General features: G+C 41.6%; 1 protein-coding gene across 1 annotated transcript in view; it reads left to right on the top strand.

The window, feature by feature from the left end:
- Window positions 1-2,403, top strand: part of LOC138350551 (mucin-22-like) — a 27,976-nt gene extending 25,573 nt beyond the window's left edge. The window contains exon 5 of the mRNA XM_069301561.1: window positions 1,981-2,403. Within this exon, the coding sequence (XP_069157662.1) occupies window positions 1,981-2,403 (423 nt within the window). The remainder of the gene's footprint in view (window positions 1-1,980) is intronic.
- The last annotated feature ends 13,556 nt before the right edge of the window (window positions 2,404-15,959 follow it).

Here is a 15,959-nt window from a genome sequence, read left to right as displayed (position 1 = left end):
CACACACACACACACACACACACACACACACATACACACACACCAGAGCTCTCAGATCCTGCAATCATAGCTAGGGGAAAAAATATACATTCATACATATATATACACACACACAAACGCACATGTCGACACGAATATGTACACTTATACACGCTATAACGCACAAATACATACACACACACGAGTCACTGTGGCGAACACACACACACACACACACACACACACACACACACACACACACACACACACACACACACACACACACACACACACACAGGAAATCTGTAGGCTCAGGAATCTGTACACCAGTTGATTGACGGTTGAGAGGAGGGACCAAAGAGCCAGAGCTCAACCCCCGCAAACACAACTAGGTGAGTACAAACAAACACACACACACACACACACACACACACACACACACACACACACACACACACACACACACACACACACACACACACACACACACACACACACACACACACACACACACACACACACACACACACACACACACACTCCATAAACGAGAGGAGGGGGGGGAGGGGGGAAAGGATTGGAATGTTGACGTCAAAATCCGAGAGAGAAAAAAAATTGTTTATCTTGCGATATTTTGTAGCCAAACACTTTGGAAATCTAGTGACGGTTGGGGGGGGGGGGAATCTAGTGCCAAGTTGATCCTGCAACATTGTATAATTCATTTTACATTCTTATGCAATTCTGTAATTGCAGCATGATTGCATTTCACCACTCCCATATCTGCCCCCCATTTTCAGAAACCTGTCCCAGCTCACACACCTGGAATAGATCTTGGGCTCAACCCTCAGTCCCTTGAATAGGTTTCCTCTATCCTAGGACACTCCAAGTACCCAGGATCAGGTCTCTCTATCCCTAATCCCATCCCCTAATCCCCTAATCCCATCTGCCAATCCAGCTCCTTCTCTGACACAGGTAACCAGCGCAAAACCAATCCTCTCTCTGATTCCTACGCCAAGATCTATATGTCGAATCTCTTCGCCTTGCTCTCTGGTGTATCTTGGGCCCCCGTTCGAATCCCTTCCAATCTCACAGCGTCACTCAGCCTCCTCCCCCCTCGTTGCAAACCGTAAGTTGCTAAAGTTGAAGATTGAAAGCAGATGAAAATTCTGAAGGTGTAGAAAACGAATATCTTTATATGTGTGTGTGTCTCTCTCTCTCTCTCTCTCTCTCTCTCTCTCTCTCTCTCTCTCTCTCTCTCTCTCTCTCTCTCTCTCTCTCTCTCTCTCTCTCTCTCTCTCTCTCTCTCTCTCTCTCTCTCTCTCTCTCTCTCTCTCTCTCTCTCTCTCTCTCTCTCTCTCTCTCTCTCTCTCTCTCTCTGTACCGGATTATACACGAATATATGAATAGTGAAAATATTAGTTCATCTGTAGGTAGTCAGACTTATCAGATTTACTCTGTGCTGATTGGGAGAGTGCTGATTGGAAGAGTGGTGATTGGGAGAGTAGTGTGGTTAATGCTGTTTTTGAATATATTTCTGTCTGGACAATATTGAACAAGGATAATACCTGAGGATTACTGACCGGTCAATAATGCTCTCTGTTTGAGAAATTATGACTACTGTCATATATGTCATTATACACACATATATATATATATATATATATATATATATATATATATATATATATATATATATATATATATATATATATATATATATATATATATATATATATATATAGAAAATGTTGAGATAGTTTCAATATATTCATCATCTCAGTCATTTCTTTGGTAGAGTTAAAAAGTCTCAGATGAGGTTTAAAATTATATAATCCTTGGATAAGGAGAATTATAGAGTATCTATGATTGTGGGAGGATTATATATATGACCTTGGTGTTGGGGTAAAATATATAGAGTCTTGCGAGCTCTTTAACAAGAGCTATATAAGAGCCCCCTATTATACTCTTATATAATCTTAACTGGAGAGTGTGGAGAATTAGATACCAAGGCACTCAGATACCAAGGCACTCAGATACCAAGGCACTCAGATACCAAGGCACTCAGATACCAAGGCACTCAGATACCAAGGCACTCAGATACCAAGGCACTCAGATACCAAGGCACTCAGATACCAAGGCACTCAGATACCAAGGCACTCAGATACCAAGGCACTCAGATACCAAGGCACTCAGATACCAAGGCACTCAGATACCAAGGCACTCAGATACCAAGGCACTCAGATACCAAGGCACTCAGATACCAAGACACTCAGATACCAAGATACTCAGATACCAAGGCACTCAGATACCAAGGCACTCAGATACCAAGGCACTCAGTTGCTAAGATACTCATATACCAAGGCACTCAGATACCAAGGCACTCAGTTGATAAGATACTCAGATACCAAGGCACTCAGATACTGATAAGATACTCAAGATACCAAGGCACTCAGATACCAAGGCACTCAGATACCAAGACCTACAGACTCAAAAACACTCAGAAGAGTAATCCCCCTCACCCTCCTACATTACTTAAGGCTAGAGATAAAAAAAATCCCCCAATATCATATAAATGTCGATATGACAGATTACTATCTATAGCTGAAGGAGTTTTTTATGTGTTGTGGTTGGGGTAGAGGGGAAGGTTGGGTTAGGTTGATGGCTTCCCATCTGTTAGGAAGTGAGAAATATTGACTGGTGGATGCTCCCAGCTTGGGGCAGTTGGTAGGGAAGAGAGAGAGAGTGAGAGAGAGAGAGAGACAGAGAGAGAGAGAGAGAGAGAGAGAGAGAGAGAGAGAGAGAGAGAGAGAGAGAGAGAGAGAGAGAGAGAGAGAGAGAGAGAGAGAGAGAGAGAGAGAGAGAGAGAGAGAGAGAGAGACAGACAGACAGACAGACAGACAGACAGACAGACAGACAGACAGACAGACAGACAGACAGACAGACAGACAGACAGACAGACAGACAGACAGACAGACAGACAGACAGACAGACAGCCAGACAGAGAGAGAGAGAGAGAGAGAGAGGAGAGAGAGAGAGAGAGAGGAGAGAGAGAGAGAGAGAGAGAGAGAGAGAGAGAGAGAGAGAGAGAGAGAGAGAGAGAGAGAGAGAGAGAGATGGGCAGGCATATTCATCTAAGGAATATTCAAACTATGGCAACTAGTATCAAGATGGCTGACCTTATGGCAACCAATGTTGGTGCCAAGATGGTGAGAGTGCCTCATCTTGTACGATATCTTTCATATCTTGGTCAATACACTGGAGCAATACGGTGGTGATAGAATTGGTTGCAGGCGAGAGGAGTCACAATAACGTGGTTGAAGTATGCTGACCAGACCACACGCTAGAAGGTGAAGGGACGACGACGACGACGACGTTTCGGTCCGTCCTGGACCATTCTCAAGTCAATTCTGTCGTATCGAATTGAGAATGGTCCAGGACGGACCGAAACGTCGTCGTCCCTTCACCTTTTAGTGTGTGGTCTGGTCAATATAAATGGTTGAAGTTCACTATTTCCTTAAAACACTCGGCATGGGTAAGGATGTACTCAAGGATGCACTCAAAGATGCTATGGGGGCCAGATAAAGTGTGTATGAAACCGTGTAATTAACCTGTTTTTACCACCTGTCTCAAGCCAACTCTGCTTTGCTCAAGCAATTTAGCTCCTTCCTGTGGACTTGAGCAGATGTTCCAATGCACAAAAAACAAGTCCCAATCACTGATTAGTATCTACAGACTGCTTTCACTTACTGGTAAAATTCCTGAGCCATTAATCTCTCAGCAAATTAGTATATTTTTTTTTTCCCATCATAAACTACTGTGTGATTAATAATATAGTTTTATAAACGGCCGAATTGTTGATCTCTTGCTGCAACCCGTTCTCGCACTTTCTTATAGTCAATATTGACTTATTAAATACGTGCATATGTGACATACTAATTTATTGTGAATATTTTAGGTTACCTTGAAAAGCTTCATAGAAAACACCGACCTTACCTAACCTTCTTAGTGTGTAATTACAATTATTACTTAACCTATACCTATAATAGGTTAAGTAATAATTGTAATTACGAAGCAATAAGATGCTTATCTTAACATACTAAGAAGGTTAGGTAAGGTCGGTGTTTTCTATGAAGCTTTTCAAGGTAAAGTAAAATATTCACAATAAATTAGCATGTCACATATGCACGTATTTAATAAGTCAATATTGACTTAAAGAAATTGCGAAAATGGGTTGCTTGCTGTATCTCTCCTCTAAGTAGCATTAGTCACTGGATGAGTGCCAAGATCAGCTGTGTTGTTGCTCTAGACAGAGCAGGAGCCTTTGATCGGGTCTGGCACGCTGGATTAGTAATGGAGCTTCAAGCATTAAGGTATCTCAGGCTCTATTATAGAGCTGATAGAGGACTGTCTTCAAGAACTGGCTCTAACAGCAGTCCTCAATAGAGCAGAATCCGGAAGACTGAATCCGTGCCAGAGTTCCACAGGGAAGTGTTATCTTGAGGTTATCTTGAGATGATTTCGGGGCTTTAGTGTCCCCGCGGCCCGGTCCTCGACCAGGCCTCCACCTCCAGGAAGCAGCCCGTGACAGCTGACTAACTCCCAGGTACCTATTTACTGCTAGGTAACAGGGGCATTCAGGGTGAAAGAAACTCTTGCCCATTTGTTTCTGCCTCGTGCGGGAATCGAACCCGCGCCACAGAATTACGAGTCCTGCGCGCTATCCACCAGGCTACGAGGCCCCTGTATGTAAAGTAGACTGCATGTTGCAAATCAAACAGGTATGTAAATGAGTATCAACCCAGATACTATATATATATATATATATATATAGTCATATATATATATAGTCTAAGCCACTAATATATATATAGTATATATATATATATATATATATATATAGATATATATATATATATATATATATATATATATATATATATACTATATATATATATACTATATATATATATATATATATACAATATATATATATATATATATATACAATATATATATATATATATAGTGACTTAGTCCTTTCTGTTCATAATTTTCTTGCTTTAATTGAGCTCCAGAGTCGCTTCTTGATCCTGTGATCACTGTAAACTGGTAACCGTGTGTGTAAGTACTCAATATTCTGCTCGAACTGCAAATCTATTCCACCATTTCGCCTGTTCTTGTATCCACTCGATACCATGATCAAATACTGTTCCTTCGGTGGGCTCTCGTACCTCGCTTGTTTTAAGGCTCTCTACTGCATTTCCTCTAATTTCTAACTGCTCTATATTCCTCGAATTTGTATTTGTAATACTTGCTTTAATTCACAGTTCGGTGGCTGATATATATATGGCTCCGCCTTGGGGGACGTTAATCAAGGGATAGGTTTGTTCTGGACTTTTATTAAACTCATATACAAGTTGTTTGTGAGATAACTTGATTGGTGTTTGTGTGGGTAGGAAAAGCACCGTTTGTGCCCCCAATACCTTGACAGGAGGCCCTTGGCGGAAGGGCCTTGACGGAATCAACTCGTCACTTCTAAGACTTCATAAAGGCTGAAATTATCATTTTTTTTACCTGTTTCCTTAAAGTCCTTTTCTCATGGTCGGCTGAACTTATATTATCAAAGGCTTAATGAATAAAAGGCTTATGATATGAATCTTGTATGTATTCTGACTATGATGTAGACAATTCTGTATACATATGTATAATATACATATCACATCAACACTATTCATTGACTCACATAATTGTTTTTATAACAGGAGACATTTTGCCATTACAAATGTCACTATTAATACAAAAATATATATATATATATATATATTATCGAATTTATATATTCTTAATTCACCATAATATTCGTGAACCCAGAATGTAACAAGGTGATATATATATATATATATATATATATATATATATATATATATATATATATATATATATATATATATATAGTGAATGTGTGTTTTGAATGTGTAGTGGGGTAATACTGCTCTGTAAATACATAGATTGTATAGTAGTGAACACTAATGATCTATCATTTGTACAAATGTTTCCGTTATACGTGTTTCATTAAATCAGATTGCTTGCACGCGCGTGTGTGTGTGTGTGTGTGTGTGTGTGTGTGTGTGTGTGTGTGTGTGTGTGTGTGTGTGTGTGTGTGTGTGTGTGTGTGTGTGTGTGTGTGTGTGTGTGTGTGTGTGTGTGTGTGTGTGTGTGTGTGTGTTATTTCCAGTCCTTTCTGTCGATCTGCGAAGTCTCGGTTTAAACACTTTTCCTTCTGTGTCTACATGCCATATTTCCTTTATAATCTTTGATGTCGTTATCATGTCTGTGCTCTTCCTGTTTTCCTTTAGTGTAGTAATGTCCAGCCTTGTTGTATATCTGGGTATTTGTGTTTCCTTTGATGGGTTAGGTTGGGTTCCTTTCCTTATAGCATTGCATTTTTCGGGGTTGAATTCTAGAAGCCATTTTTTCAGAGCATATAGGGGAAACCATCTATTTAATTTGTTTTGCTACGTGTGACACTTCTCCTTATAGTTCCAGCTTTTTTCAATAGTTGTGCATTGGCAAGCAGCATTGATTGTAACTTATATTTTTATAGTCATATATGTATTTTTGGAATGGGATGAGCCTTAGTACCAATCCAGGCGATATTTCCAATCATCTGTGAATCTCTCTTTCTCTCTGTCTCTCTCTCTCTCTGTCTCTCTCTCTCTCTCTCAATCTCTCTCTCTCTCTCTCTCTCTCTCTCTCTCAATCTCTCTCTCTCAATCTCTCTCTCTCTCTCTCTCTCTCTCTCTCTCTCTCTCTCTCTCTCTCTCTCTCTCTCTCTCTCTCTCTCTCTCTCTCTCTCTCTCTCTCTCTCTCTCTCTCTCTCTCTCTCTCAATCTCTCTCTCTCAATCTCTCTCTCTCTCTCTCCGCGAATCATCTCTCTCTTCCTGAATCGGGAGAAGATTCCCAATTTCCTTTCCCTTCCCAAGTTGATTCTTTTGCCTGATTCGCCAATCTGCTTCTCCGTTTAGATACTAATCTTCGCGTGAATAACACCATTGAGAGCCTTCCGAGAATGAAAAATTCATTCTTCCAATAAGGTCGCTTTTCCTGTGACCTGTAAATATATTACAGGTAGATATCATACGATATCTCATACGATATACGAAGACCCTTCCCTTCACGTCAGAGTGTAATATATTGTTAAAATCCATTAAGCTGCAGAGAGCTTGTCTCTCTATCTCTCTCTCTCTCCTGTCCACCCCTATCCCCCCCTTATCTGTCCCTAACAGGGCCTGAGTGCCATCGGACAAGGGATGGAGATAAGGGCCTTTGCGGGGCAGTAAAGTGCCAGATAAGTGCTGCAGTAGGGCCCATTTCTCCAGGTAATGGTATTAGGGGAATGGACCTTGATGGGTGAAGGGCGGAGTGCTGTGTTAAGCTGAGTTATCTTAGGCTCTGTAGGTGTGGTGGTAGTGGAGGTGGCTGCTATCCTGCTGCCATCAGGAAGCTGCTATCCTCCTGCCACCAGGAAGCTGCTATCCTCCTGCCATCAGGAAGCTGCTATCCTCCTGCCACCAGCAAGCTGCTATCCTCCTGCCGCCAGTAAGCTGCCATCCTTCTGCCACCAGTAAGCTGCCATCCTCCTGCCACCAGCAAGCTGCTATCCTCCTGCCACCAGTAAGCTGCTATCCTCCTGCCATCAGGAAGCTGCTATCCTCCTGCCACCAGCAAGCTGCTATCCTCCTGCCGCCAGTAAGCTGCCATCCTTCTGCCACCAGTAAGCTGCCATCCTCCTGCCACCAGCAAGCTGCTATCCTCCTGCCACCAGTAAGCTGCTATCCTCCTGCCACCAGCAAGCTGCTCTCCTGAGTCACATGTAAGCTGCCATCCTTGTGCCACCAGCAAGCTGCTATCCTGCTGCCACCAGCAAGCTGCCATCCTTGTGCCACCAGCAAGCTCCTATCCTGAGTCACATGTAAGCTGCCATCCTTGTGCCACCAGCAAGCTCCTATCCTGAGTCACATGTAAGCTGCCATCCTTGTGCCACCAGCAAGCTGCTATCCTCCTGCCACCAGCAAGCTGCTATCCTGAGTCACATGTAAGCTGCCATCCTTCTGCCACCAGGAAGCTGCTATCCTCCTGCCACCAGCAAGCTGCCATCCTTGTGCCACCAGCAAGCTGCTATCCTGAGTCACATGTAAGCTGCTATCCTCCTGCCACCAGGAAGCTGCTATCCTCCTGCCACCAGGAAGCTGCTATCCTCCTGCCACCAGGAAGCTGCTATCCTCCTGCCACCAGGAAGCTGCTATCCTTGTGCCACCAGTAAGCTGCTATCCTCCTGCCACCAGGAAGCTGCTATCCTCCTGCCACCAGGAAGCTGCTATCCTAGTTCGTGTACCGTAAAGCAACTGGTCCAAGAACATAACGTATAAACGGAAAGAATGACTACACTGACAGATATATAAGAGATAAGACAGATAAGAGAAGCGTCATTCATTGCATTTTGTGCGCCGTATTGCAACACATAGCGTCATTCATTGCATATAGTGCGCCGTATTGCAACACATAGCGTCAATCATTGCATATAGTGCGCCGTATTGCAACACATAGCGTCATTCATTGCATATAGTGCACCGTATTGCAACACATAGCGTCATTCATTGCATATAGTGCGCCGTATTGCAACACATAGCGTCATTCATTGCATATCGTGCGCCGTATTGCAACACATAGCGTCATTCATTGCATATAGTGCGCCGTATTGCAACACATAGCGTCATTCATTGCATATCGTGCGCCGTATTGCAACACATAGCGTCATTCATTGCATATAGTGCACCGTATTGCAACACATAGCGTCATTCATTGCATATAGTGCGCCGTATTGCAACACATAGCGTCATTCATTGCATATCGTGCGCCGTATTGCAACATATGCAGGTCGTGCAATACGTCTACACGGCCTTATTGACAGCTCTTGCAATACGGACGAATCCGCCAAGCTGTTGCAAGCAGCGATTACAGCGAGACACGATGCGACGAAATCGCAAGAAAGAAGCTAAAAAAGGCCCTCTGTTACCTAGCAGTGAAATAGGTACCTGGGTGTTAGTCAGCTGTCACGGGCTGCTTCCTGGGGGTGGAGGCCTGGTCGAGGACCGGGTCTGTGACGGGTAAGTCCACTACGGGCTCACCATAGCCCGTGCTACTTGCCCCGCTCCTGTGCCAGGTAAGTCCACTACGGGCTCACCATAGCCCGTGCTACTTGCCACGGCGGACGGCGCCTTCTGACACTAAGGAACTAAGATCAACTTGGGATCCATCTCACCTTGAGAGAGAGAGAGAGAGAGAGAGAGAGAGAGAGAGAGAGAGAGAGAGAGAGAGAGAGAGAGAGAGAGAGAGAGAGAGAGAGAGAGAGAGAGAGAGAGAGAGGAGAGAGGAGAGAGAGAGGAGAGAGAGAGAGAGAGAGAGAGAGAGAGAGAGAGAGAGAGAGAGAGAGAGAGAGAGAGAGAGAGAGAGAGAGAGAGAGAGAGAGAGAGAGAGAGAGAGAGAGAGAGAGAGAGAGAGAGAGAGAGAGAGAGAGAGAGAGAGAGAGAGAGAGAGAGAGAGAGAGAGAGAGAGGGAGAGAGAGAGAGAGAGAGAGAGAGAGAGAGAGAGAGAGAGAGAGAGAGAGAGAGAGAGAGAGAGAGAGAGAGAGAGAGAGAGAGAGAGAGAGAGAGAGAGAGAGAGAGAGAGAGAGAGAGAGAGAGAGAGAGTGAGTGCGTGAGTGCGTGAGTTAAAGGTTTATGAGGGGAGCTTCACTACCCGCATTAATGCATACCTCATAAGGCTCTCGCACGCAAACGCACGCACTCTGCTCTCAGCGTTATTGCTTGTTGCAGAGATAACGATATGGATAACGTGATGAATGAGTTTGGCTGGATATAAATAGCAGCTTCCTCGTATGGACCAATAGGAGCTGCCTCGTATGGACCAATAGCAGCTGCCTCGTATGGACCAATAGCAGCTGCCTCGTATGGACCAATAGCAGCTGCCTCGTATGGACCAATAGGAGCTGCCTCGTATGGACCAATAGTGCTGCCTCGTATGGACCAATAGGAGCTGCCTCGTATGGACCAATAGGTGCTGCCTCGTATGGACCAATAGCAGCTGCCTCGTATGGACCAATAGGAGCTGCCTCGTATGGACCAATAGCAGCTGCCTCGTATGGACCAATAGGAGCTGCCTCGTATGGACCAATAGGAGCTACCTCGTATGGACCAATAGCAGCTGCCTCGTATGGACCAATAGCAGCTGCCTCGTATGGACCAATAGGAGCTGCTTCGTATGGACCCATAACAGCTACCTCGTATGGACCAATAGCAGCTGCCTCGTATGGACCAATAGCAGCTGCCTCGTATGGACCAATAGCAGCTGCCTCGTATGGACCAATAGCAGCTGCCTCGTATGAACCAATAGGAGCTGCCTCGTATGGACCAATAGCAGCTGCCTCGTATGGACCAATAGCAGCTGCCTCGTATGGACCAATAGCAGCTGCCTCCTATGAACCAATAGCAGCTGCCTCGTATGGACCAATAGCAGCTGCCTCGTATGGACCAATAGCATCTGCCTCGTATGGACCAATAGCAGCTGCCTCGTATGGACCAATAGCAGCTGCCTCATATGGACCTATAGCAGCTGCCTCGTATGGACCAATAGCTGCTGCCTCGTATGGACCAATAGCAGCTGCCTCGTATGGACCAATAGGAGCTGCCTCGTGTGGACCAATAGCAGCTGCCTCGTATGGACCAATAGGAGCTGCCTCGTGTGGACCAATAGCAGCTGCCTCGTATGGACCAATAGGAGCTGCCTCGTATGGACCAATAGCAGCTGCCTCGTATGGACCAATAGGAGCTGCCTCGTATGGACCAATACTGCCACAGTGTTCATAATTCTCTCTCTCTCTCTCTCTCTCTCTCTCTCTCTCTCTCTCTCTCTCTCTCTCTCTTTCCCTCATCACATCTGAGATAAATATCTGTCCCTCACAGCATCCGCAGCAAAAAAAAATATATATATATATATATTCCCGGATATTCTGCCGGCATCTGCAAGATGGACCACAGCATCTGACGGGGATACGAACCCTCTTGGAGGCGGAAGTCGACGCGCTGAGTAATAGGTACTAGCTTATTTCCCAATTAGGATATATAGAGCGTGAAATGACCACATGGGGTTGGAATGACTTAGAGGTTTGTGAAGGACCTGAATATTCAGAGCAAATTCATCATTCTACTTTGCTCTGATGAAGGCGAAATTAGCCGATAACGCGTTTAGCATTCTCCGTTTTTCACACATGTTTTTTTCCGCATATATATATATATATATATATATATATATATATATATATATATATATATATATATATATATATATATATATATATATATATATATATTATTAAATATGACCGAAAAAGTAAGATTAATAATTCTAACACGAATTTTCTCAATCTTTCGTACATTACGCTTCACTGTTGGAGGTAAATCAAAAATTACTTCTCCAAAATTCATTTTTATTTCTAGTCTGACGCGACACGGGCGCGTTTCGTAAAACTTATTACATTTTCAAAGACTTCACAAATACACAACTGATTAGAACTTACGTATCTCTGATTTTATATCTACATTTGAGTGAGGTGGGAGGGGTGATGTGGCATTAACACAAGACAGAACACTGGGGATATTAATAGGGTATTAAAAGTATCAACACAAGACAGAACAGAAACAATGGGTATTGAATAGAAGTGTTTGTAGAAAGCCTATTGGTCCATATTTCTTGATGCTTCTATATTGGAGCGGAGTCTTGAGGTGGGTAGAATATAGTTGTGCAATAATTGGCTGTTGATTGCTGGTGTTGACTTCTTGATGTGTAGTGCCTCGCAAACGTCAAGCCGCCTGCTATCGCTGTATCTATCGATGATTTCTGTGTTGTTTACTTGGATTTCTCTGGCGATGGTTTGGTTGTGGGAAGAGATTATATGTTCCTTAATGGAGCCCTGTTGCTTATGCATCGTTAAACGCCTAGAAAGAGATGTTGTTGTCTTGCCTATATACTGGGTTTTTTGGAGCTTACAGTCCCCAAGTGGGCATTTGAAGGCATAGACGACGTTAGTCTCTTTTAAAGCGTTCTGTTTTGTGTCTGGAGAGTTTATCATGAGTAGGCTGGCCGTTTTTCTGGTTTTATAGTAAATCGTCAGTTGTATCCTCTGATTTTTGTCTGTAGGGATAACGTTTTTATTAACAATATCTTTCAGGACTCTTTCCTCCGTTTTATGAGCTGTGGAAAAGAAGTTCCTGTAAAATAGTCTAATAGGGGGTATAGGTGTTGTGTTAGTTGTCTCTTCAGAGGTTGCATGGCTTTTCACTTTCCTTCTTATGATGTCTTCGATGAAACCATTGGAGAAGCCGTTATTGACTAGGACCTGCCTTACCCTACAGAGTTCTTCGTCGACTTGCTTCCATTCTGAGCTGTGGCTGAGAGCACGGTCGACGTATGCGTTAACAACACTCCTCTTGTATTTGATTTACCTCCAACAGTGAAGCGTAATGTACGAAAGATTGAGAAAATTCGTGTTAGAATTATTAATCTTACTTTTTCGGTCATATTTAATAATATATGTCTACAGGAAAGACTGCTACCAAAATATACTAATATATATATATATATATATATATATATATATATATATATATATATATATATATATATATATATATATATATATATATATATATATATATATATATATATATATATATATATACACTGAAGACTGAAGGAGGATTGTAAATAGGATATGTGAATATATTTACATATGAATCACCAGTTAAATAATACCCCATCGCAGCTGCACTAGAAAATAAATTAATTTTAATTGCATATCGACGCTCGGGGTATGTAACCGAATTCAAACCTGATTTGAATGGGATTGAGAATAGATAGTCCAGACCCCCCCCCCTCCCCCCTCCCAAAAGCGTTTTATTCAATATAAGAGTTTTATTCAGTGTGTGTGTGTGATGATGTATGGGTGGGTGGAAATGCCGTTTTCGAGTCCGGGTTTGAGGGCATTTGAATGCTGTATAGATATAGCTGCGAACGGATTCTGAAGTGATAATGAGATTTTTTTTTTTTGCTCAGGTCTGGAGAGATACTTTCAATAATGCTTGTTTGACAAAAACTCATTAATGATCACAATGCTTGATCATTTTTTTTTTTTAGATTGGACGGCCAAACGAAATTAATCTTGCAAATTCATTCTATAAATGATTTTCGAATTTATGAAACTCCACTTTGGTCCGAGATTGGGTGGTTCTAGGACATCTGTAAGGTGCAATGGAGCCATATTGTTTATTACAAAGTGATGTTGATATATTTGAAACCAAACATGGCGATAATTGCAACCGGCTGTTGCTCGCATTGCAGGCTGCTTGTTGCCTTCCAATTTGTGTCTGGTACAGATGTTGCAAATAAATTATTTGGGTAATAATTCGAAATTATATGTAGCTGGTTGGGAGTTTTTTTTTTGGGGGGTATTGGGGTTTAATTAAGTGTGTGTGTGTGAGTGTGTGTAATCTCGTATTATCAATCCCAATATTACCTGAGCGGCTTGAGTTATCAATCCCAATATTACCTGAGCGCCTTTAGTTATCAATCCCACACCCACCTGAGCGCCTTGAGTTATCAATCCCAATATTTCCTGAGCGGCTTGAGTTATCAATCCTAATATTACCTGAGCGCCTTGAGTTATCAATCCCAATATTACCTGAGCGCCTTGAGTTATCAATCCCAATATTACCTGAGCGGCTTGAGTTATCAATCCCAATATTACCTGAGCGCCTTGAGTTATCAAACCCAATATTACCTGAGCGCCTTGAGTTATCAAACCCAATATTACCTGAGCGCCTTGAGTTATCAAACCCAATATTACCTGAGCGCCTTGAGTTATCAATCCCACCACCACCTGAGCGCCTTGAGTTATCAATCCCACCCCAGCACAGAGCCAGACATGAATACCGGTGCCAAAGGCTACACAGTTGCCAGCAAAAGTGCTGCTCTGGCTCCAGTGGTGATTTGTCACTTTTTAGAGCATTTGATCTTTGTCTGTGACCTGTGACACTCCCTTTCGAGTGAGTTATAGTGAAGTTTTACTCATATTCCCCATGTTTTTTCCCTGTCATTCCTCCAGCACTTCCTGGTGTGGGGAGGACATGTGAGCATCACTGAGAGAGAGAGAGAGACTGAGAGAGAGAGAGACAGAGACAGAGAGAGGGACAGAGAGAGAGAGAGAGAGAGAGAGAGAGAGACAGAGAGAGAGATAGACACAGAGAGAGAGAGAGACAGACAGACAGAGACAGAGAGACCGTGAAAGAGAGAGCCAAAGAGACATCCATATACAGAAAAGACTCAAAAAAATATCTATAAAGGGACATGAAAATAAAACACTGATCTGTTGTGTTTAAGAAAGGACGTGGAACAGATAACTGATGAAAGGGGAAAGGAGGAGAAAGTAAGGAGAGCAACGAAAAATGAGAGGGAGAGAGGGGAAGAGAAAGCAATGAAATAGAGAGACTTCAAAAGAAAGAGATGGTGAAAATTTTAACCCATTTAGTCGGAATTCTAAGAATTATATACTTTCACTATAACTCTAAATCTAAATCAGAATATAGAATATAATGATTGCTTGCTATGATGTTATATATATATATATATATATATATATATATATATATATATATATATATATATATATATATATATATATATATATATATATATATATATATATATATATATATATATATATATATATATATATGTCGTACCTAGTAGCCAGAACGCACTGCTCAGCCTACAATGCAAGGCCCGATTTGCCTAATAAGCCAAGTTTTCATGAATTAATGTTTTCGACTACCTAACCTACCTAACCTAACCTAACCTAACATTTTCGGCTACCTAACCTAACCTAACCAATAAAGATAGGTTAGGTTAGGTTAGGTAGGGTTGGTTAGGTTCGGTCATATATCTACGTTAATTTTAACTCCAATAAAAAAGAATTGTCCTCAAACATAATGAAATGGGTAGCTTTATCATTTCATAAGAAAAAAATTAGAGAAAATATATTAATTCAAGAAAACTTGGCTTATTAGGCAAATCGGGCCTTGCATAGTAGGCTGAGAAGTGCGTTCTGGCTACTAGGTACGACATATATATATATATATATATATATATATATATATATATATATATATATATATATATATATATATATATATATATATATATATATATAAATGCCTGAAGACTCAAGGAGGATTGTAAATGGGATATGTGAATATATTTACATACGAATCAATATTTACTCTATATCATAGGGTAAATATTGTCCTGTAAATTGTGTAAATTAACTCTGTTATATATGTAAAAACATTTGGTAAATAAAGTTTCTGAGTTTCAAATTAGAATTGGTATCAATGTTAGCTAATTTTTTACACTGTTTCTGATGTTCGTGTTATGTTTTAATGGTTTTGATGTGCTAATGGTGACAGATGGTTAATGGTGTGATATAATGGTGATAGATGTTACGGAGTGACATACTGCTGATAAGGCAATTCCAACCATAAGAGTTAATGAGAATGTTTAACTAGGAAAGATATATGTAAATCCCGGCAAATTAAAAAGAGAGTAAGAAATAAGAAACAGTATATTGTAAACAAAAAAATTATCCATGTATTTGGAACGTTTTCTAAGATTTTTTTGGTTATATTACTTTCTGAAATATAGTGGAAATATGTTTGTGTCAATCGACTCGAGAATGGTCCAGGACCAACCCGTTCTCGCAAATTTAATAAGTCAATATTGACTTATTAAATATGTGCATAGGTGACATACTTAACATAATAGATACCCTTAAAAAGATTCATAGAAAATACCGACCTTACCTAACCTT

The sequence above is a fragment of the Procambarus clarkii genome, chromosome 46 (assembly GCF_040958095.1).
Source record: "Procambarus clarkii isolate CNS0578487 chromosome 46, FALCON_Pclarkii_2.0, whole genome shotgun sequence".
NCBI classification, from domain to species: Eukaryota; Metazoa; Arthropoda; class Malacostraca; order Decapoda; family Cambaridae; genus Procambarus; species Procambarus clarkii.
Note: the sequence above shows the minus strand (reverse complement) of the source record. Positions and strands in the feature narration are given on the sequence as shown.